Here is a 21,639-nt window from a genome sequence, read left to right on the forward strand (position 1 = left end):
CAGGTTGATGGAGGAAATCCCTTTATACTAAACCCTTGGCCATCTTCTGACTTTGTGTGCGTGTGATTCATGGCTGTGCCCTTGGGATGGGGTGATAAGAGCAGTGCCTTAGGCCTGCACCCCGGGTGAGGGACAGCATGCTCTGGGGTTGCCATACACAGGGGCTGGGTAAGGAGCAGGGGTGAAGTGGGCAGAGCTGCCCGCTGCAGGCTGTGTGTGAAGGGCAATGTGCGCCCCTGCACCCCGATACTGCTCTCCTCAGGGGCGTGCACTGGGCACCCTGTGCTCAGGGTGAGGCAGGGCAGGAGGCAGCTCGCTGTCCCATGTCCTGCACGCACTGCAGGAGGGTGCTGCTAACTCTGGGGAGAGCACCCCTGGGCTGCCGGCATGCGATGTGGCGGGGTCTTGCCCAGCCTTCCCCACCCCTGCCTGGCCCTTACTCCCTGGTACTTGGCAGAGCCGGGCCGAGGATACCTTCGAGAGAAGGGCCTCCTGCCAGGTTTGCATTCGCAGCACTTCTATCTTGGCCCTCTTTCCAACACGCAGACCTTGGGGCTCTGCTGCCAAAGCCACGGCTGCACCTGCATTATCTTGGACTACAGCGCTCCTGCACAACGTGAGTGGTAGGTGTTGGGAGTGGAGGCGAGGCTGTGGTGGCTGGGAGGAGTTGTTCCTTTAAACACTGGGTCAGGGAGGGTAATCTGCCAGAGATTATCTGCTGGGGAGAGGATTGGCATTAAAGGGAATGTCTCCTCCCTTCCCCCCGTGTCCTACAGCATCCCCTGTCCTGTGTGTATGGAAACTAAGTTCACTTTCTCCTGGGCAGAGAAGGGGCCTTTGATTTGAGGGGCAAGGGGAGGAGGGCAGAGTGTGCACTATGGGACTAGGCCTCCTCTTCCTTGCTGTGCTGGCCGTGGTGGTTTCCTGCGAGGACCCAGAAGGTAACAGGGTGTTTGGGGGAAGAGGGGCTTACAGGGTGCTCCAGAGCTGCTGGCACCTGGCTGGACTGGTGTTCCTCAGCAGGGACCAAGACTTCTATCACGTTCCTGTGCCAAGGCTTGGCACAGGGGAAGCAGGAGCTGGCTTACAGAAGAGCTGGGGGATGCTAGCGGATGTGCTCCTCACCACAGCAGGGGTCAAGGGGTGGGCTGAGATGAACCTTCACTGTGTTTGTACCACCTCTCTGTGGGTCTCTGAGGGCTGGTTAGCTGGTGGGAAGGGTGATCCTTGGGCCCCAGCCGAGCCCTGCTCTGCTTTGCTCTCTGTGGCACCAGGAGACCTGGATACTTACTGGTCTGGCACAGCACCCATCTGCCTGGGGGGCTGCAAGGGGAAGCACAAGGAGCTGAAGAGGAGCCAGTGTGGGAATGGCAGCTGCTGCTGGCTGGGCTACAAGTCCTTCTGCAGAGGTACAGCCAGAGGGCGGAGACCGGGGGGGGGCCTGGGGATGGCTGCAGGGCTTGGCGCAGTCAGCCTGGGGAGGGCAGGTTTTGTGCTGCACACACGTGCGTGGAGTCTCTCCAGCAGCCTGGTCCGCGGGCCGCAAGGGGACGCAGCCTGGGGCAGCCACAGATCCTGCCCAGCACCCTGGTCCTCACCCAGGACCCGCAACCTTGTCCGGGTACATCCCCTTGGGCTGCTGTTCTGCTGAGTGGGCTGCACAGGGTGCTAGACCCTCCCTGCTTGTGGGAACCTCCTTGTCCTCAGTGAACTGCGGGCGGCCCGAAGCGGACTTCAACTCGGTGGTGTATGGCAATGACTGGTGGGTCGGCTCAGTGGTGCGGTACAGCTGCCGGCCTGGATTCCTGCTGATGGGTGACCCGGCCAGCGCCTGCCAATCCGATGGCCGCTGGACCCCCAAGCCCACCTGCCTCCGTGAGTACCGCTGGGTGTCATGCTGGAGAGCAGGCGGGAGGGCTGCAGGCATGTCTCCGATCCCACCTTTCCCCCAGCCCGCTGCAGGAGGGCTGTAGGGCTGGTGGGCACCCCATGACATGCTCTGGCCTTGCTCTTGCAGGGATCTGCCTACGAGGTCGGATCGAGATCAGTGAGCGGGACATTACTGGGAGGTGCTCTTCATCTTGCAGCAGCCAGGCCCACCTCGGAGCTTTCCTCAATCGTGGCTGCATCAAGATCTCAGGCTGTATCACCAAGCACTCGGGCTGGGCCCGCTGGTTCCTGCGCTGTGACGTCTGCGAGTGCGACTGCCACGTCCCATGCGGTGAGTCCTGGTAGTGGCTGCCCACCTTTGGTAAGGGCCTGTCTCACTGTTTTGAGGGAAGGGTTGATGCTGAGAGCTGGAGGCTGCCAAACAGTTCAAAATCTGCTGCTCTCGCTCTCCCTACAGCCTCCTCTGGGTAGAGCTGGGCTGTCCGGCACTGTGGCCACTGGCCCCACACCGAGGGATGCTTCCACCCTGGATGTCGTCTTCCCTTTGCCACGTGTCTCCATCGCTGTACTCCTTCCATAAGCTCCATCTGTCCCAAGGCTGTCATCTGAGAGGAGAGACGGACTCACTCTCTCACAGGGCTGCCTTCCTGCCTGACCCCATCCTGTGATGCTCCAGTGGCAGGGGATGCTCTGTGAGCAGCAGGCGCTGGGGACCTGCATGTATTTCCTGCAGCTGGCCTCGAGGACGTTGGTGTCTCGGCCTCTGTTTGCCTGGCTGCTTCACAGAGGAGGCTTATATTCCCTTTCAGGGGAGAGGTAGCCTGTGTGCTTGTGCCTGTTGCAGAAGTATCTATCCCATCTGTGCTGCAGGTTATGATTTCTCCCTGCCAGGTATTTGCTGCACATGGGCCAGGCCCTGGGCTGAGAGGTAGATCTGCCCTCTGTGCTTGCTGCAGCTGTCGGGCAGAGCTGGAGTGTGGGATCTGCCCACTATCCCCATGACATAGGCCTGTTAGCCTGTGCATGGCGGCTATTAATGCGGCCCTTAGCAGGAGCAGCCGTCATGGGCACTGCTGTAACCCTGTGCCATGCCACCTCTCTTCTCAGGAGTGGGTTTCTGACCAGGCTCCCTTCCCTAAACTCTTCGTTCTCCCTACTGGCCCTTCACTTCTCGCTGGAGCCATGCTCGGTGGTTTGCATTCATGCTGACTCTGGTACCCAGCTCCAGCTGGGAACAGCCTTATGCTCCCTGGGGACCACCCTGGCTCCCTCTGAAGCAGCAATGGAAAAGCCAGAAATTTTATTTCCTTAGGGAAAGAGAAGGTGGTCTGGAATACGCGTGATGGGATTGCAGGGGAGCTAGAGGACCAGAAGCACCACCAGGGGTAATTAAAAATGTTTACAGGAAATGCACAGGTTTTCTAGTCATGCAAAGAGATTCTGCTGCCTGCTCCATCCTTGGAGCCCTGGACATCCCTGACAGGGCCAGGACAGGCTCCCTCTGCTGCTGATACTGTCCTGAATGTGTGAGCCACCATGCGGACACAGCTATGGTCAAGACCACTGTAGGAAGGTCCTAGCTGGGGACCAGATGGGTGCTGAATGTGCCTGTGGCACTGGCTGCCGAGACTTTCTGGGCACTGGTCTCCCATCTCTGCTGGCCTTCTGCCTTGAAACAACTCCACAGCAGGATGCTGCAGCAGCTGCTGGTTGCTGTATGGCCACCAGCTTGGTCTCAGGAGCTCCTGACCCAGCCTCAAGAAGTTGAGAAGGAAGAGGCTTTAGCATTAAGGAGGTTCACTCCCAGACCCTGGTTGTGCCCACCTGCAGGGAAGCAGCGTTGTTTTGTGCTACACAGAGGGGGCCTGAGCTGAGACCTGCTGACAGTGAGTGCCGTGGGGCTGGGAGTCAGCTTGCTGAACGCAAACTGGATGGGTCCGGCATGCCTTTTGCTCCGTGAGGAGATGACTTAAGACCTCCATGTGAAGCTTGGCTACGTGACTGCCTCCTTGTGCCCTACCCCTGCCCAGCCTATGGGCTGCCCTGCCCCGCAGTGTCTCCTCTGGCTGGGTCCTGCTCTGCCAAGGAGCCAAATCACTGCCCTAAGCACTGCCCCAGCCCAGGGTTGGCTATGGGAAGGGAAGGCTTTCCTTTGCTCAACAGATGGCTTTTTAATTAATGCTCTTGTTAGTGCCACTCATTTCCATATGTCTTTCATGTTTAAGTGCTGTGGTGGGTGAGAGGTGTGAGTAACAGCAAGGATGGAGCCAGGCACGGTGCTGCGGTGGGTGGCATGTCCTGCGTGATGAGCTGCAGAGGGGAGTGTGTGCTGGGGGTAAAGCCCTAGGAGCAGCGGGCGCCCTCCTACCAGGGCCCGTTGCGGCCAGCTGTAACCCCACCAGCCCTGGCTCTTGGTGCCTGGTGTGGGCATCCCCGGCAGTGCTCTGGGGCGCAGCCCCGGTTTCACCCAGCTTGTGCCCCCACTGGGGTGGCTGCACGGTGGTGCGGCCCCTGTCCCAGGCCAGTGCAGGGCTGAGCGGGGGCAGAAGCGGACTTCGGGTGTGTTGGGCTCTTGGGGTTTTGGGCTGAGGTGGCAGCGGAGGGAGCTGTGACCAGGAGCGGGCACCGGGGTGGGGTGCTGGAGGGGATGCGGAGATAGGGCTGGCAAACCCCAGGCTTGCGCCCTGGGGATGCTCAGGGCCTTCTGGCTTGCGGAGAGAGGAAATCGGGCCGGTCCCTTTAAGAGGATTTTTCGCTGCCTGGCAGTGCTGCCTGCCTGGGCAGCCCATCCTGCCGCCCCGACCGACAGGCAGCAGCAGCAGCAGCAAGGACAACGCTGGCGGAGAGGGGCATCGCCGAGCAGCCGGGCCCGGGGGGCTGCTAACCGCTTGCTGGGCTGGGGGTTGAAGAGCCCCCATCCCGCCCTGCCCAGCCCGCCGCCCAGCCCAGCCCTGCGGAGGGATGGGGAGGGGACCCCGGCTGGGGACCCGCGGGGGCAGCGCCCAGCCTGGGTCCCGGCGCTGAGGACCGGCCGGGCGCCGCCGAGCCGCTCCCTGCCCGGCGCCGTCCCCCAGCCCGCGCCGCGGGCATCGCCCCTTTGTCTGCGGAGGAGGGAGAGGCGGAGGGCGCTGCGGCGGAGGCACGGCCGGGCGCGGGGCGGCGGCGGCGGGGGCGCAGCCGCTGCCGGCGGGGAGAGGAGCCGCCGCGCCCGCAGCCTGCCAGGTGAGCCTGCGGGGAGGGCCTGCGGGAGCCCCGTCCCTGGAGGAGCCCCCTCCCACTGCCCGGGCTGCGGGGGCGGGGGGCTGCGGGCGGCCGGCCGGGGATGGAAGGGGGGCCGGGCGGGGAGCCGGGATGAAGGAGGCAGAACATCCTCGGCAAAGCTGCCTTCCCCACCCCTCGCCCCGGGGACGGGCTAAGCCGCGGAGAGCGGCTTGCGGGATTTAGCGCTCCTTGTAACGCCCAGCCGGAGGAGTCAAGGTGAGCCCGAGGGCGCTTTGTGCGTGGTGCCCCCCCCCCCCCCCCCCAAGCCCCCCGTTGCCGCTGGCCCGCACCCTGGAGCTGCGTGCCACGGCGGAGCCGCTGTGCCAAGCGCTTCCCGGAGCTGGCGGCTGCTGAGAGCGGGGATATGAGTGCTGGGATCCCGCAGCCCTTCTTCCCACCTCTTCTTCCCCAGGGCTGGGGCTGGGGCTGTCTTTCTTCCAGCCCTGAAAGAGATCTGTCTGAAAAGGGGAGAGAGGGGCTGCGAGGATCTCGGCGCAGCTCCTCGCGATGCCGGCTTCCCCTTTCAGGGGATTGTGTGTGTGCATTGCAGCTGCAGCGAGGAGCTGCCTGCAGCCTGCGCCTCAGCAAAATGTAGGTTAGCGAAACATTAGGACCCCAGCCTTGGAGAAGAGATGGGTGCTGGGCCCGGCCTGTTCAGGCACAGCTCAGGCTGCTTTTGCTGGTGCTGTGGGGATCCCCGACCCCCTCCCAGTCTTTGGGGCCGCAGTGGGACCTGGGGTTAGTGTGCTCCCCACCCTGCTTGGCTTAACATCCCCCCCCCAGCACTGCAGAGAGTCTTCAAGCCAAGCGGAGACACGAGGAGCTTGGCCGTGCTGCAGCCGTCTGTGGGGATGACTGCAGGCAGAAGACACTGCCCAGCAGGAGAGTGTTTGGGCAGGTGCGTGTATTAGCATTGGGCAATGGCTTCAGTTAAGTACTGGCCTGATCTCTGAGGCTGTGCCGGTAAGAACCGGGAAGGTGAAGTGAGCCAAGGGAGGCAGAGAAGGACTGGCACTAGCAGGGCCACCTCCCTGTTCCAGCAAGCCCGTGGGGACCCCGGGCACCAGCTGAGGGTCTAATCTAGCCGGGACTGTTCTGCCTCAGGAGCCTGGGTGAGGCATGGCATGCTTTGTCTGAGAAACTGGCTGGAACAGTCTGCTTGCTTGGGACCCCATACCTGTGTCCCACAAGCCCTGGCCATGCCAGGCATGGGTAGTTCCTGGTGAGCCCTTAGGGACATCCAGGCACAGCTGGGTGTCCTCGGTTGAGGACAGAACATCAGCTCTCCCACATCTCATCCTGCATCCACCATAGCGGGCAGGAGCGGGCCAGGGAGCCCAGCAGCAGTGGGGCCGAGGGAGCTAAGCAGCCTGCCAGCACTGCTGCCAGAGCTGGACTCAGCTGCAGGAGGTGCATGAATTATTGACTGTGGAGCTGATCAGCTGCTCCTTGCCATGAGGGTGTAGGCTTGGCTGCCCTGGCCAGGTCCATCCTTCCATCCAGCTGTGGGTGCCAGACCACAAGTTGACAGTGTATCACGGGGCAGAGAGGAGCAGTGAGGCCTGGAGCTAGCAGGAAAGGGCGTGAGAGGACTTGCTGTGGGCTGGTCCCTGGCCCTGCAGTCCCTGGTCCTGAGAGAGTGGCGTACTGTGAGTTGATCCTTTTGCATTTCTCACAGAGCAGCAGGATGGCAGAGAAGGGTATGGATCCCGCGTGCGTCTCTATTGCCCTGGAGGACACGGTGTGCCATGCCAGTCCCCCAGATGCCCCACTCCTCACCACCCACTTGAAGAAGGTGGAGAACCACATCACAGAAGCCCAGAGGTTTTCCCACCTCCCGAAGCGCTCGGCTGTCAATATTGAGTTCGTTGACCTGTCCTACTCTGTGCGTGAAGGCTCCTGGTGGAGGAAGAGAGGTAGGAGCTGCTGGCTGGGGGAGGGCAGGGGGAGGGGACCTGCAGGGCTGTTGCACTCATCTCTAGTTCTACATGCCTTAATCTCACCCAGGTCCCCAGCATCTGCCTCTGTGCTGGATTCATCGCTTTTTTCCCAATTCCTGTTCCAGGCAGCCCCAGCTTCTGCAAGCACAGAGTGCCTCAGCTCTTTGCCTGCTGGCGGGAACTTGCCTCAGTGCATGGCAGCGGGGCTGCACACAGGGAGTCACAGCAGGAGGTGCTGGAGCCGGTCCCCCTGCGCTCACCCTGCTGCCCCCTGCAGCAGGAGGGGCTGGCTGGGTGATCGGGCTGTCCAGCCCCATGGTCTGTCTGAGCGCCAGGTGCTGTTTGCAGCCATGCTGTGGCTGACTGTCCTTACTGGGCACCTACGGGTGGAGGGCAGGCAGGTCCCCCACAGCAGTTGCTGCGCGCTTCTGCTGTGCGATGATCGCATCCCAGGGAAGCCTGTGGCCAGGGCTGCATGGGGGAGATGGGGCAGATTTCCTGGTTCAGGGGCACCCAGGATGGATGAGTTTCCCCAGCACTGTTCTTTGGGGTATGACGGCTGCGTGTGATGTGCTGACAACAGAAGACCCCAAGGGGTGCTCCAGCTCAGAGCCTGGCAAGGAGAATACGTGTGGTTTGCAGGGGATTTCCTTTCCAGCGGCTCCCTGTGCAGCTGAGGCCACAATCCCCTTTCCTGTGTGTGATTCTGGCCGAGAGCTCAGGGAGGGGAGAGGGGAGGCAGATGGCAGCTGGTGGGTGGTAGTCTGCTTTAATTAGCTCTATCAGTTAATAGGATGCCAATCAGGCAGCCCCGTGAGATGGAAAGGGGGGAGCTGATCTGCAGAAGCTGAAGGCAGGCAGGGATGAGTGGGGGCCTGGGGTGAGCAGACGGAGGGCACAGGGCTGCTCAACAGTGTGCCTGCTAGCCAGGAGTACCGGATGAGGCCTCTGACCCTGTCCCCAGTCAGGCTCTGCAGCTAGGGAAACTGAGGCACTGAAAGACAGTGGCACCAGCCCCAACATCCACCAGAATGAGGTCTGCCTGTTTGTCTGTGATGCTGAGGAAGCATCCCAGGAGAAGCCATGGCACAACCACGGGTTCCCTAGGTCAGGAGCCCTGGGGGCCAGCTGCTTGCTAGTGGGCCAGTGCCCTGTAGGGAGGGAAAAAGGCTCGGGCAGCTGGACTAGAGAGGAGCATGCCGAGGGGTGCTGGGATCTCGGGGTGGCAGTGGGAGGGACTCTCCTCTCCCTGATGCCACGCACGGGTGGAGGAGCTGGTGGAGAGCTCCCGGTGCCTTTGGCCTCAGCTCCCAGGATCCGGCCAGGCAGCCCGCTCTGCTGAAGCAGGAGGTTACTGGCAGTCAATGAACGCAAGTAACCGCTGCGCAAGCTGCAGTGGCGCCGACGTGAGCAGCATGCGCTGTGCCGGAGCCATGTGCGTGGTGCCGGCATGTGCCGGGGGGGCTGCAAGGCTTGTTCGCTCTGCCGCCGTCATGCGCAGCCCCCTGCCTTCCCCTCCTGGCCCTCGCTGCCCCTCTGCTAGCAAGGCCCGCTCCTGGATACAGGGTGCCTGACTCTGAGGGGTGCAGTGGAGGAACTGGGAGCTTGCAGTGCCAGATCTCCTGTCCTGGGGATGGACAAGCCAGAGGGGCTGCCCCCCTTGTGTGGTGGTAGGACTTTGAGCTGGTCTGGCTCTGAGGCTTGCTCCAGCCTGCGGGCAGGGGATGAATGTATTGCCCTTGCCCAACACCAGCTGCCACTGTGGGGCGTGGGGGGGGTGGGGTGGGTGTGGTGTGTGTATTTCCAGTTTCCAGCAGGGAGATACTCAGACTTGGTCTGAGGTTCACTATGGTCCTAGCACCCTATATACCACTGCTTTCCTGCCAGGGCTGTGTTTTGGGGGCAGCTCCCGAGAGCCTGAGGCTGTGCCTGTTCCCTACTCCTGACACATCATGTTCCTTCTGCCAGAAAATGCTAATCAGCTGCGTTTAAAGCAGAGATAATTCCAGGTCTGATTAGCAGTGGCTGCTGCTGAGTGTCACAGCATGAATGCCAATGAAGGTAGCAGCAGAGCATCCAGGGGACTTGGGGAATCTGCCTGCCCCATGCTACCCTGCTTCTCGCTGCCCTTCTTCACTGGCTCTATGGACTGGGACCTGACAACATGCCCAGGACCAATGTCACAGCCTGGTAATCTTCCTCGGCAGGTACATGCCCTCACCCAGGGCACGTGCCTCTTCAGCACTGGAAATTGGTGGCATCAACCAAGGACCAGGGTCAGGGATCATGCTGGAAATGACAGCTGCTGTGGCTATAGCTCTGGGGATGCTGAGGGAGACAGTCTCCAGGCATATGCAGCCCCCAGCATGACAGATGGATGTCCTGAGGTCCCCCAGGTACTGGGATGGCATCACAGTCCCTGTAGTGCTGCTGCTTTCTGAAAAGCCAAATCCATGCTGCTCTCTCCCTCCAGGGTACAAGACTCTCCTCAAATGCCTGTCAGGGAAGTTCTGCCAGCGGGAGCTTATTGGGATTATGGGGCCCTCAGGTGCTGGGAAGTCCACGCTCATGAACATCCTGGCTGGGTACAGGTGAGGCTGGGGGGAAGCCAGCATGTCTGGGGGTGCAGGGCTGGAGTCCCTGTGCTGCATTCCCCCACGCCTCTTTCCTGCAGGGAGACTGGCATGAAGGGCCAGATCCTGGTGAATGGCCGGCCACGGGACCTGCGTACTTTCCGCAAGATGTCCTGCTACATCATGCAGGATGACATGCTCCTGCCACACCTCACCGTGCTAGAGGCTATGATGGTGAGTGATGCGGGAGCCCAGCAGCCTGCTGGACTCTGTGGGGCATCCTGTGGACTGTGTCCTTGGGCACTGAGCCCACACTGACATCAGGCATTTCCAAAGGCTCTGGGACGTGGGAACAAAATCCTGCTGTTCTTGCTGCCTTCATCCTGAGCCACTGCTCCCAGCCCTTGGCCAGGCAGGGATGAGGCCACGGTGCAGTCGATTCTGTTCCCTACATCTGACAGTCACCTCTACCCATTCTCTCCCTGCAGGTCTCTGCTAACCTGAAGCTAAGTGAGAAGCAGGAGGTGAAGAAGGAGCTGGTAAGTGCAGAGGAAAGTGGGCCCAGGTCCCCTCATCTCTTCCCAAGATGGGGACAGTAGGGAAGGGGTGGCCCTGGAGGGACCAGGGGATGCTGAGGGGCACCCAGCAGTGGAGGCCTCGAGAGGTGAGGGTCCATGGGAGCCCATGGTGAATGAGGCTATCTCACAGGTGAACGAGATCCTGACAGCTCTGGGGCTGCTGGAGTGCTCCTACACCCGCACCATCTCACTGTCAGGGGGCCAGCGCAAGCGCCTGGCCATCGCCCTGGAGCTGGTGAACAACCCTCCAGTCATGTTCTTCGATGAGCCCACAAGGTGAGGCCACAGGGTCTGGGGGTCTCCAGTACTCCCTGCCCATCTGGGCTTCCTCTGCTGGGGACAGTGGGGTGGCCGGCACGCCCTGGAACACAGCAGGGCTGCAAGACCTGAGGGTGGGATGTGACTGTGCCCACCAGAGCTCAACGAGGGCTGAGGCATGGCATGGCTGGGGCTGCAAAGGGATGCTCTTCTCCATTGATCTGAGAGGAGGGTCCCCACAAGGGGAGGCAAGCGGGGACACCTTTAGGATGTACTTCTCCCCCTCTCAACTCTCCCCTTCTCTTTCTGCTGTCTCTTTCTCCTCCACCCAATCCTGTGTGGCCACAGCGGTCTGGACAGCGCCTCCTGCTTCCAGGTGGTTTCCCTCATGCGGTCTCTGGCTCAGGGTGGGCGCACCATCATCTGCACCATCCACCAGCCCAGTGCCAAGCTCTTTGAGATGTTTGACAAGGTTTGGACTGGGCTAGGACGTGTGATTCTTCAGGGGTGCAGGGTCCCTCTGTCTCCATGACCCAGGAGAGAGGCCATGGGAGGGATGGGCTGCAGCCATTTGACCTGGGGCTTGTGTGGCACGCAGCCCTGACAGCTGGGATCTGGCAAGGGTGCCCTGTATCAGCCTAGGACGGGGAGGTGGGTAGGAGCAGGTGACAGTGCCCCTGGCTGCTCTGCACCTGCCATATCCTGGCTTTTCCTTGCAGCTGTACATCCTGAGCCAGGGCCAGTGCATCTTCAAAGGCATCGTGACCAACCTCATCCCCTACCTGAAGGGTCTTGGCCTCCACTGCCCCACGTACCACAACCCTGCTGACTTCAGTGAGTATCGCTGCGCCACCTGAGGCTGTGGTGGCGAGCAGAGGATGACAAGGTCCAAACCCAGTGCGTAAGTGCTAGGGGCTGCCTGGCATTCCCTTGGGTTGCCCAGGGAACAGGGCTGCCCGTGACCTTCCTGTTAGGTTCTGGCTGAGCAGTGCTGCCATGTGGTGCAGCAAAGCAGGGTGATGGTTGTGCTGGGCTCCCAGCCCCTGCCCCAGGGGGTCATGGTCTGTGCAGGCCGAGCAAAGCGATGGCAAGGGCTGCCTTGGCACCTCTCAGGGGTCGTGTCCTCCACAGTTATCGAGCTGGCCTCAGGAGAGTACGGGGACCTCAACCCCGTCCTGTTTCGCGCCGTCCAGAATGGCATGTGCACCATGGCCGAGAAGAAGAGCAGCCCCGACAAGACGGATCCGTCATGCCCGGCACACTGTGTGGCGGTGAGTGGGTATGAGAGGAGCCTCCTGCAGTGACAGGGGGCAGCAGGTAATGGGGTGCCCACCCAGGGACACGTCAGTCCCCACTGCCCCACAGTACATGGGTATCCTGTGATGCCTAGAGCCCCTTGGACACAGTGAGGGGCGTAGAGGTGTTCAGCCAGCCTCTGCTTGTCTTGAGCCACAGCTCTGCGCTTGCAGCTGGCAATGCCTGTTCGCACCAGGAGTGTTCACAAGAGGCACCCTGGGAGTGTTTGGGTACCATTCGAGTAGGGAGCTTGTGTTGTGAACTTGACCTGTGTCCCTGACTTGCCCATGGTCTTGCAGGATGTGGACCACATCGAGAGCCACACGTTTGCCACCAGCACTTCAACTCAGTTCTGCATCCTCTTCAAGAGAACCTTCATCTGCATCCTAAGGGACACGGTGAGGGCAGGGGAGGCTGGGCCAGGGCTGAGGGGATGGGGCCAGTTGGTCGCTGGAGGCAGGCAGAGACAGGGGTTGAATGGGAGCTGGAGTGGGGCTTACCCTTGAGGAGCAGGCAGGCTGTCCTCTGCTTCCCTGGAATGCTCATGGGATGCAGCCCGGCCTTGCTGAGCCCCTGTACCCTCTCTGCCTGCAGGTGCTGACCCACCTGCGGTTCATGTCCCACATCTGCATCGGGGTGCTGATCGGGCTGCTCTACCTGCACATTGGCAATGATGCGGGCAAAGTCTTCAACAACACTGGATTTCTCTTCTTCTCCATGCTTTTCCTCATGTTTGCTGCGCTGATGCCCACCATCCTCACCTGTAAGGAGCTCCTTCCCCCGACACCTGTTCACTGCTCCCAGCCCTTGGGGCAGAGCAGGGGTGCTCCAGCTTGTGGGAATGCATCTGCTGGGTGGCCTGTGGTGGAGCCAGATGAATTGGACGAAAGGGGGGAAATAAGAGGGGAGAGGAAAAACATTCAAACAAAGAGAGGGAAAACTTCTGTTTGGGTGTACTGCAGTTTTGACCTTTATTTAATGTTTGGCTATAATGTACTTACTGTCTCAAAGCAGAATGCTGGAACTTTTTTATTTTGTTTTGCTGAGAAAATGTCTGCATTTTCTGTTGCTTCACCTCTCTCACTTCCACGGAAAATTTACCGAAAAACCCCCAGCCAAGCTGACTTTTCCACGCAGAAGGTTCCCACATGGGTCACTGACTTTTTTTCCCTGCTGAACATTTGAGTATCTGATCGTGGCACAGGCAGGAGGCTGCCTGGTGCTCTGTGCTGGGACAGCATCACTTCTGCCTGCACCAGGGCAGGTGTGAATGGGTGCTGGAGCAGCCCAGGCCAGGGCACTGCTGGCTACTTACTTCTTGTTTCCACGCAGTCCCCCAGGAGATGTCTGTATTCCTACGAGAGCACTTGAACTACTGGTACAGCCTGAAAGCCTATTATCTGGCAAAGACCATGGCAGATGTGCCTTTCCAGGTGAGCTTTCAACTAGACTAAAGTGTGGCTCCGATGCTGATGTACCTTCCTTGGCACAGCCAATTGCCCAGCTACCCCAATACCCAGGGCTGGCCTTTGAGGGGTCCCTGTGGCCCTCCATCTCCCAAGGAGGGGCTGTGGGGTAAGGATGGCTGTGGGTCCAGCGGAGTGGTCTCTTTGCTTGCCCCGCTCCAGGTGATCTGCCCCATTGCGTACTGCAGCATCGTGTACTGGATGACGGGCCAGCCACCCGAAGCCACACGTTTCCTCCTCTTCTCTGCCCTGGCCACCGCCACTGCCCTGGTGGCCCAGTCCCTCGGGCTTCTCATCGGAGCTGCTTCCACTTCCCTGCAGGTCGGATGGGCCCCCAGCTTTGACCATTAAGTGGAGATGGGAGGAGAGTTGCAGGGGGTCCCACGACAAGGAGGGGTGGAGGGAATGTGTTGCTCATAGGCAGAGTGCCACAGGTGGTGCATCTGTGCACAGGGACATGACACCCAGTGGCCTCTGCTCCCCAGGTGGCCACCTTTGTGGGACCCGTCACTGCCATCCCTGTCCTGCTCTTCTCGGGCTTCTTTGTCAGCTTCAAGACCATCCCCACCTACTTGCAGTGGAGCTCCTACGTCTCCTATGTCAGGTGGGACCCCGTGCTCTATCCAGAAGCTCCCTGCCTGGGCTCCCATGGGCTGGGGAGAGAATGGGGCTGCCTGGGGCACACGGTGGTGACTGTCGTGGTGTGCTCTGCCCTAGGTATGGCTTCGAGGGCGTCATTCTCACCATCTATGCCATGGAACGCGAGGACCTGGAGTGCCTCGAGGACTTCTGCCCTTTCCAAAAACCCATCAAGATCCTTCAGGAGCTGGATGTGGAGGAGGCCAAGCTCTACCTGGACTTCCTCATCCTGGGCATCTTCTTCATCATCCTGCGGCTCCTGGCTTACCTGGTCCTCAGGTATAAAGTCAAATCAGAGAGATAAAGGAGCCATGTGGCTCTGGTGCCGTTCCCAGGCCTGGCCTGCTGTGAGAGACGTTCTGCGGATGGACATAGTGCTCCTAGCAGGTCACGGACCGCGGCAGAGGCGTCAGTAGGTGCCAGCCAGGCCTGGCTCAGTCGAGAAGGGTTTTGAGCATCTCGGAACTGTTTTAACCTTTCAACACACTCTTCATTGCAAAAGTTTTGTACAGCCCTGGCATGTGCCACCCTCTCCCCCAGGACTGCTGACCCCACGGAGCTTTGGTCCCTTTTTGTCGCCTCTGCCCGGCTCTGCCCTTCTCTGCCAAATGTGTTGGGACACCAGGGACAGTCCCATGGAGACGGCTGTCTGCTGAGCGAGGCCAAGAGGAGCTGGCTGCTCTGGGCAGGAGGGGAGCAGTGCCCAGGGGCTGCCCGAGCCTGAGGCTGAAGCCAGGAGGAGACATCTGCAGAGCACGGATCAGTAATGCAGCATATTGCCCCGTTGCTCGCCCTGGCCAAAGATGCAGTAGACCAAGTTGCACGAGGCTTTAGTGTTTCCTGTTGCCATAGCCACAGAAACTGTTGCATCCCCTTTTACTTTCTCCACAAGTCCTCCCTCCTTTTTTTTTTTTTTTTCCCCCCTTCTTTTTTTCCTTTTCTTTCATTTTTTTATAAACCCCGGTGTTTCCCAGTCTGGAGGTGAAAGGGAGCCAGCAGGCAGAGAAGGACTTGGGGCTCTGTCTCAGACTTCTGCTTGGATACCATCCTCAGAGCTGGATTCTTCAAACCTGGGGATGTGGCAGGGTTTGTAGGAATGAGACAGTATTCTCGGACCGTAGGGAGTCATGTGTTCAGTCCCTCTTGTGTTTGGGGTCTGAGCCCAGGAGGATAAAATCGACCAACACAGAGAGAAGTGACTGGTCCCTTTAAGTGCTGCATGGAGCAGGGAGGATTTAGGTTCCCACACACTGCCAGTGCCAGGCAGCTGAGAAGCGGGGAGAAGAGCTGGTCCTGAGCCCTTCGCTTTCACCGTCTTGCTCCTCACCCCTCTTCCCCTGGCACGACTGTGGCTGTATCAGCAGAACAAGGAGGGCGAGCCTTGCTCAGCACCGGCCGTGCAAGGAGGGGATGCCAGCCCCAGGAAGGCCCAGCCTCATCACAGTGCAAACCTCACAGGGTAACACCGTGCAGAAGGGGGTCCCAGCAGTGCCAGAACTGGAAAGCAGGTGAGATCTCGGAGTGATTTCTTTGCATTGGGCGACCCTGACACTGGGAAGGGCTTTGCGCTTTGTGACTGGTATCAGGAAAAGGTTCCTTTTGGCAAGTGTCCCTGGTGGCTTCTCCAAAGTGACCTGCCCCTCCACACCCCTTGTGGAGGGAAGGCATTCAGCACCTCGCTGGCTCTCCAAAGGAACAAAGCTGAGACCAGAGCTGGTGGGGCACCTGCACATGCTGCTGTGCTGGGAACACAGCACACCGCTTAGCTGCATAGCACAGGCCTGTCTCTGTGGGTGTGCTGGCACTGGTGTCACGGGGCTGCACTGGTCACCCACGCATATGGGAGCTCACTGCTTTTTAATGAGGATGGACATGGGGAAGGCAGCTCTGCCCCATCCTGTCACTCTGGGCCCTGGTTCAAGTGTAGTCTGTGAGATGCTGCTGCTGCTGGCACTCTGAGCAGCAGGGAATTGCAGGGAAAATGGCAGATTTCAGCAAAAATTTGAGACTGTTCTTTGCTTTTACTGGCTCGTCTTGGGACTGCTGCACACAGCAGGGTCTGGCTGGCCTGCAGGTGGATGGCAGACGTGCGGCAGCACTGATGCTCGGCACTCGGCAAGGTCAGGTTTCCTGTGCCTGGACAGCATCACTGTGAGGAGCTTGTAGTCATGGGGCTCAACTGCACAGAGGGTCTGGAAGCAGAATGTGCTCTGATGCCCTTTCCATGCTGAGCGCTGGGGTTTTCCCCAGAAGCTCTTGTCTGACTTACTGCTGTCCCTTACAGTATTCACCTCTGCTCCTGGATCTTCCTTCACTGCCAGCCCTGTGACATGCTCTGCGATGGGGCCTTGCCAGCTCAGTGGGCTGCAGTCTCCTGGACATGGTGCTGCCAGCTGCAGTGGCATGATCGAGTGGGGAACGGTCCCCGTGTCTGCTCTGTTGTGAGGTGGATGGATGGGCAGGGAGCTGGGGGGATGGTGGAGCTGTGGGCTGTCACCCTTCTCCATCTCACTCTCTGTGGGGCTGATGGGACCAATACCCCACTTCTGTTTTGCTCTTGGGCTGTGGCTAGTTAAGCCTTGCCCAGCACAGAGTCCACTGCTGGGGTGAGGGTTTTCCCCTGGATGGATTCCAAGATGGCAGGAAGTTCCAATGGTGCAGCTTTGCAAAGCTTCTGCTCTCTGGCAGCGGAGCTCTCGTGGTGGGTCCTGCTTCCTGCACACCGGAGGCACTGCCATCCCCAGCGCCGTGTCCTGCTGCTGTCTGCACCCAGCACACGATGCTTCCTGAGATGCGCCTGTGCTGTCGCAGCCAGTGCCACCGCCACTCCCAGAAGGACCAGGACGAGATGGACTAGCGATGGCCTCTGTGTGGAGCAGAAGGGGGCTACCAGCAGGCATCCGTGACTGCCCATGTTCCCCATGCACAGGGATGCTGCAACAGAAGACTTTGCTGGCCAGCCTCTGATGCTTGCAGAGAAACCCCATGGAACAGGCTGTCCAAGCTCGATGTGACTGGAGGGACACTGCCGGGGCAGATGACTCCACAGCTGGCTGCTTGGACCAGCCTGTCTGGGATGGGGCGGTTGGCAGCACCCCTAGGACCTCCAGGACAGTTCAGCGCAGCCCAGGCCTCCTGTGTCAGTGAGTGCGGGGGTTGCAGATTCCCAGCTGACCAGGTGTGCGGCCACTGCAGGGCAGAGGGCCAGGGCAAGCCCTGGAGATGGAGGATGGCTGTGTCCCTGAGCTGGGCGAGGGTTCCGGGGAATGGGTGTTATGGGGATTATGGAGCAGGTGCCCCTCATCCCCAGGGCCAGGGCAGCGGGAGGCCTGAGGTGCCCCAGAGAAGGGCACTGGCACTCCCAGTGGAGCTGGCAAGTGCATGTGTTGGTACGAAGGGGCTGTGATGAGCGAGTGATCTGGGCACCCCATGGCACAGAGGGCCTGGGTCTGGCAGACCCTGCCCCAGGCAAAGACACCTTCGGTTGTGCCAAAGGGCAAATGGTGCCCAAGGAGTGAACAGAGATGAAGTGCCATGGATTGTCCTTCCTCTGTCAGCAAGGACAATCCCAGAGGTGGTGGAAGGCACAGAGAAATGCAAAAGGACTAAGCATGTTTGCACTGAGCCCAGCAGGCTGGTGTGGCTGGGCCAAGCACTCAGAATTTATTGCCTCCCTGCTGCCCTGGCCCCCTGCCCTGCAGGAGCAGGGTGAGAGCGGTTGTCTCTGCCCTGGCACGGCAGAGGGATGGGGTGCAACCTCCCTGCTCCAGGGGGCCCTTAGTGGAGCAAGGCATAGCTGCTCCAGCCCACTGGCTAGTAGGCATCTCTCCAGGACAGTCTCTTCAAGGCAAGGTAGGCACCGAGCCAGGCTGTGGCAAGACCCCTTGGCAATAACACTGGTCATTTTGTGTGGGGCCAGGGGTGCCCAGGTTGGGTCTTGCCTTGTCCTGAGTGGGTAGAGAGCAGCAATGTGCTGGATTGGCATGCAGCAGTGAGGATGCACTTTATCAGAGCAGGGGAGCGGGACTGTGGGTAGTTCTGGCTCCAGGAACCCCACCAGGGAACGCGTCTGGATAATCACGAGGAGTGTGATGGAGGAGAGCAGGCTTCTTCCCCCACACCTCCTCTCCCCTCCTGTCCCCTGCCTTCCCTTGCACTGCACTTTGAATGGATGAGGATGTGGTTCAGGCCATGGCTCCAGCTCCCTGGGAGCACTGGTTGAACCTCAACCCACCTAAAACTGCTTCAGCCCCTTAGCCTGGCTCCTTCAGCCCACTGGCACAGTTGTATCAGGTACCGCCTCTCCCTCATGCGTGCTGTGAATGCAGGCAGGCAAATAGGGGTATGGCCTCTCACCTCCACGCATGTCCAGGCCACCTTTATCACACGCACAAGAAAGGCAAATGCATCATCACTCGGCTGGTGCTAGGGTTTGCTGGAGGAGAGGCTGGGCTAGAACAGGCAGGGGATGGGCAAATCAGGCAATAAACCAGTGTTTCCTTCTCACTGTGTGTAGATACCATTTGTCCTATCCCTCTGCCACGGGAGCTCCTGGTGCCATGGGCAGCCTGCGGCTGCCTGGGATCTCTGCACACATCTGTGCCTCACTGGACCGTGTGGTTTTCCAGCCTTCACCTGCACACGTGTCCATGTGTGCAGAGGAGGTTGTACACTGGGGTGCATTTCTGATACAGGGCAGGGGTGGACCGTGCAGAGGTGCAACTGTTGAAACCCATACTTCCATATGACCAGAGGTGAGCTGCTTTTTTCCTGGGACCGTTTGCCAAAATAAGATGCAGATAACAGCTCAAAGGGCAAGGGAGCCTGCTTGCACAGCTGTAGCTCTGCTGTGGTAGCTGTGTGTGGGTGGCATTTGCCCGAGTCCTGCCTTGCTGGGTGAGGCACCACTGCCCGCAGCTGCAGCCTGGCAGGAACCAGGCAGGGAGAAGGTGAGCCCCTGGGCTCTGGGGTGAGCACAGGGCTGCTGGCAGGGCCCTGCTGGCTCTCTAGGTTGTGCCGCACACACAGGTAAGTGTCCTGTAGGGACAGGGTGCCTGGGTCCCATCTTGCTGCTGGTGCTCACCAGTGTCCGGAGGGCCCCAGGAGCTGCTGAGCAGGTGGAGATATTGCGGCTTATTTCAGTCTTTCTGAGATGTACTTGTTGGATTTCACACATCAATAAAACTTATATTTATAGTGTACTGCCTGGATGCCTCCCCTCCCTGAGCGGCCAGAGGGCATGCGTGCAAGGGGAGATGTGTGTGCCTGGGTACACGAATGGGTACACCGATGGATACCCCTACATGGGCCTGTGGAAGTGGGTGCTGGGGAGGGCAGCACACGGGCAGGTGGCTGCACACGTTGCTGGGGACAGGTGCGAAGTGTGTGCAAAGAAGGCAGGGACATGGCAATCCGTGTGGGCTATGTGCAGGCTTTTGGGGTATGAGCATGGCTTCTGGAGTTACCTGGGTGTGAACCCTCAGCTCCAGCACCCCTGGCTCAGCACTGCTGGCTGGGGTGGGCCAGCATTTCCCAGGACAGCACCTAGGGACCAAGCAGGGTGCGTGGCTGGCTCCGGTCTCAGCACCGCCTTACTGGGTTGCTGGAGCAGATCTGCAAGCACTGAGAGGGGTAGGTATCGGGAGGGCGGGGGCTGCCCTACCAGCACAGCTTCCTCCGGGCACTTTTCCCTGTGGGGCTGCTGCTGTCCTGCTCCCTGCACCGCACTCTGTGTGAGGCAGCGGCAGCTGAGCACGGGGGAGATTTCACTCCAGAGCAGGACTTGTCCTTGCGGGTTCCTGTTGCCCAGCCGGGCACCAGCTGGGGATACAGAGCCACCAGATGTGTCCGGAGGAAACCCCCCCCCCCTTGCAGCGCTGCTGGTAAGACCTCGGGACACTCCCACCCCATACTACGCGTGTCCCTGTGTTTGGGGGTACAGGTGCTTTTCCTTGCCGTTGTGCCTGCTGGCCCCTCTGCCGTGTCCCCAAAGCGGGGCCACCGCTGCTCGCCCCAGCCTGCTCGGCGGAGCCGGTGGCTGCTGTGCGCGGGGCGGGACGGGGCAGGACGGTGTTGCAGGAAGTCACAGCTGCAAAACAGCCGCCTCTCTCCGGAGAGGAGCCTCTTCTCGGGACAGGGATGGCAGGAGGCCGCTGAGCAGCACCGGGCTCTCCTCCGCAGGCCCCAGGGGCTCAGCGCCTGGCAGCAAAAGCACAGGGAGCCGTGGGCAAAGGCTCCCTGGAAAGGAGTCCTGCTGGAGGTAACCCCGCCGCTTTGGGCATGGCCGCCGCTCTCGCCTTGCTCAGCTCGCAGCCTCACCGTTGCCCTGGGCTCCAGCTCCCTGCACGGCCAGGGCCTCGGCCACCATGTCCCTCCGGACACGCCAGCAGGGAGGCGGGAGGCCGTGGTAACCGGAGAGCGAGGGCGTGTGGTCCTGGCGTGCAGCAGGGGTCCCCGCAGGGGGACCGCAGCAGGCGGGCGGTGCGGGGCGCGCCGCTCGGCAGCGTGTCCTGGGCGGCTGAGGGGGCCGGGAAGGGGCCTGGAGGCGGGCATGGGTCGCAGCGGGGTTTGCTTGGTGCAAAGGCCTCGAGGCTGGGACACCCGGGCTCAAGGTCAGCTCTGCTGCCCCCACCCCCCGTGCCTCAGTTTGTCCGTCTGGATAACAGGCCGAGCGATTGCCAGAAGCCTAGGCTGTGGGAGGCGTGAGCAAGCTGTCGCCCTGCTCGTCCTCTCCTGGGGGAGGCCAAATGCAGAGAGATTTGCGCGCTGTCCTTTCCTATCCGCTGGGGTTGGCTTGTGCACCCCTGCCCTGTGCCTCAGTTTCTCGGGACGTCCGGGGCTGTGAAGCGCAGCCTGCACTCCTGAAGGATCTCCCCGCTGAGCTGGGGCGGGAGCCTGAGTCAGCCGCAGCACAGCCGGTTCTGCCGGACCTGGACCGTATCGGGGCAGGTAAGGCTGGGCAGGGTGCTGCTGCACCACGTCCCTGGGAGCAAAGCTGCCAGCCGCAGAGCCGGGCCCGTGCGGGACAGCTGCCCCAGCGCCCCGCAGCCGCTGAGCCCCTCGTCCGCCTCTGGAGACGCGCGCTTTGCTTGGGAAAAATCGCCCTGTGCCGGTCTGGAGTGCAGCCCCGAGGGACCAGCTGAGCCCCCTGCGGCCTCCGCGGCCGCTTTAAAGGGGAGGAGGCTGCGCTCAGCATCCCTGCGCGCTGCCGCCGCCCCTGCCTGGCGGGCCCGGCCGGGAGGGCTCAGCATCCCCAAGGACGCGGCGAGGGCTGCCCGCCGGGGGACAGCACCGCTCGGCAGGGCCGGCCACCGCGGGCAGCCCCGGTGCCGGGCTGGAGGAAGCCGCCGTGCATGAGGATATAGGATCACCTTTAATTTTTTGCCTTTCCGAAGCCCCTCCCTGTTGTCTCCTCTCTCCCAGCCACGGCTCCTCCTTTTACAGGATTTCGTGGCAGTTTGGGGGGCGGGGTTGGCTTATTCTAATATAAAGCCCTGAAATACCAAGCCTTCGAGCCTGGGAGGAGGAAGCCTGCCCTCTCCCCAGCACGCAGTTATGATAGTTGTTACAGCTGAGTCTAGACTAGTGACTTTTGGCTGCTAACAGGCAGGAGATCGTCCCCTGCCCCTTGTGTCCCCAGTGAATTAGGTGGCTGGTACCAACTGAGGCCGTGGTGGGTGGGGGTGGATTTGGGGGGCAGGCAGGGCTTCAGGGTCCTGCTTTGCTGCCTTCTTGGCTG

General features: G+C 60.7%; 1 protein-coding gene across 1 annotated transcript; it reads left to right on the top strand.

Annotated features, from left to right (window-relative positions):
- Window positions 1–6,838: 6,838 nt before the first annotated feature.
- Window positions 6,839–14,205, top strand: ABCG4 (ATP binding cassette subfamily G member 4). The gene is made up of 14 exons (XM_009951589.2): window positions 6,839–7,067; window positions 9,565–9,682; window positions 9,766–9,898; window positions 10,153–10,203; window positions 10,373–10,518; window positions 10,849–10,972; window positions 11,220–11,334; window positions 11,632–11,771; window positions 12,096–12,194; window positions 12,391–12,559; window positions 13,129–13,229; window positions 13,425–13,583; window positions 13,748–13,866; window positions 13,980–14,205. The coding sequence occupies exons 1-14, from the start codon at window positions 6,839–6,841 to the stop codon at window positions 14,203–14,205; spliced, it is 1,929 nt and encodes a 642-aa protein (XP_009949891.1).
- Window positions 14,206–21,639: the final 7,434 nt, after the last annotated feature.

Source organism: Leptosomus discolor, chromosome 22 (assembly GCF_034619465.1).
Source record: "Leptosomus discolor isolate bLepDis1 chromosome 22, bLepDis1.hap2, whole genome shotgun sequence".
In the NCBI taxonomy this organism is placed as follows: Eukaryota; Metazoa; Chordata; class Aves; order Leptosomiformes; family Leptosomidae; genus Leptosomus; species Leptosomus discolor.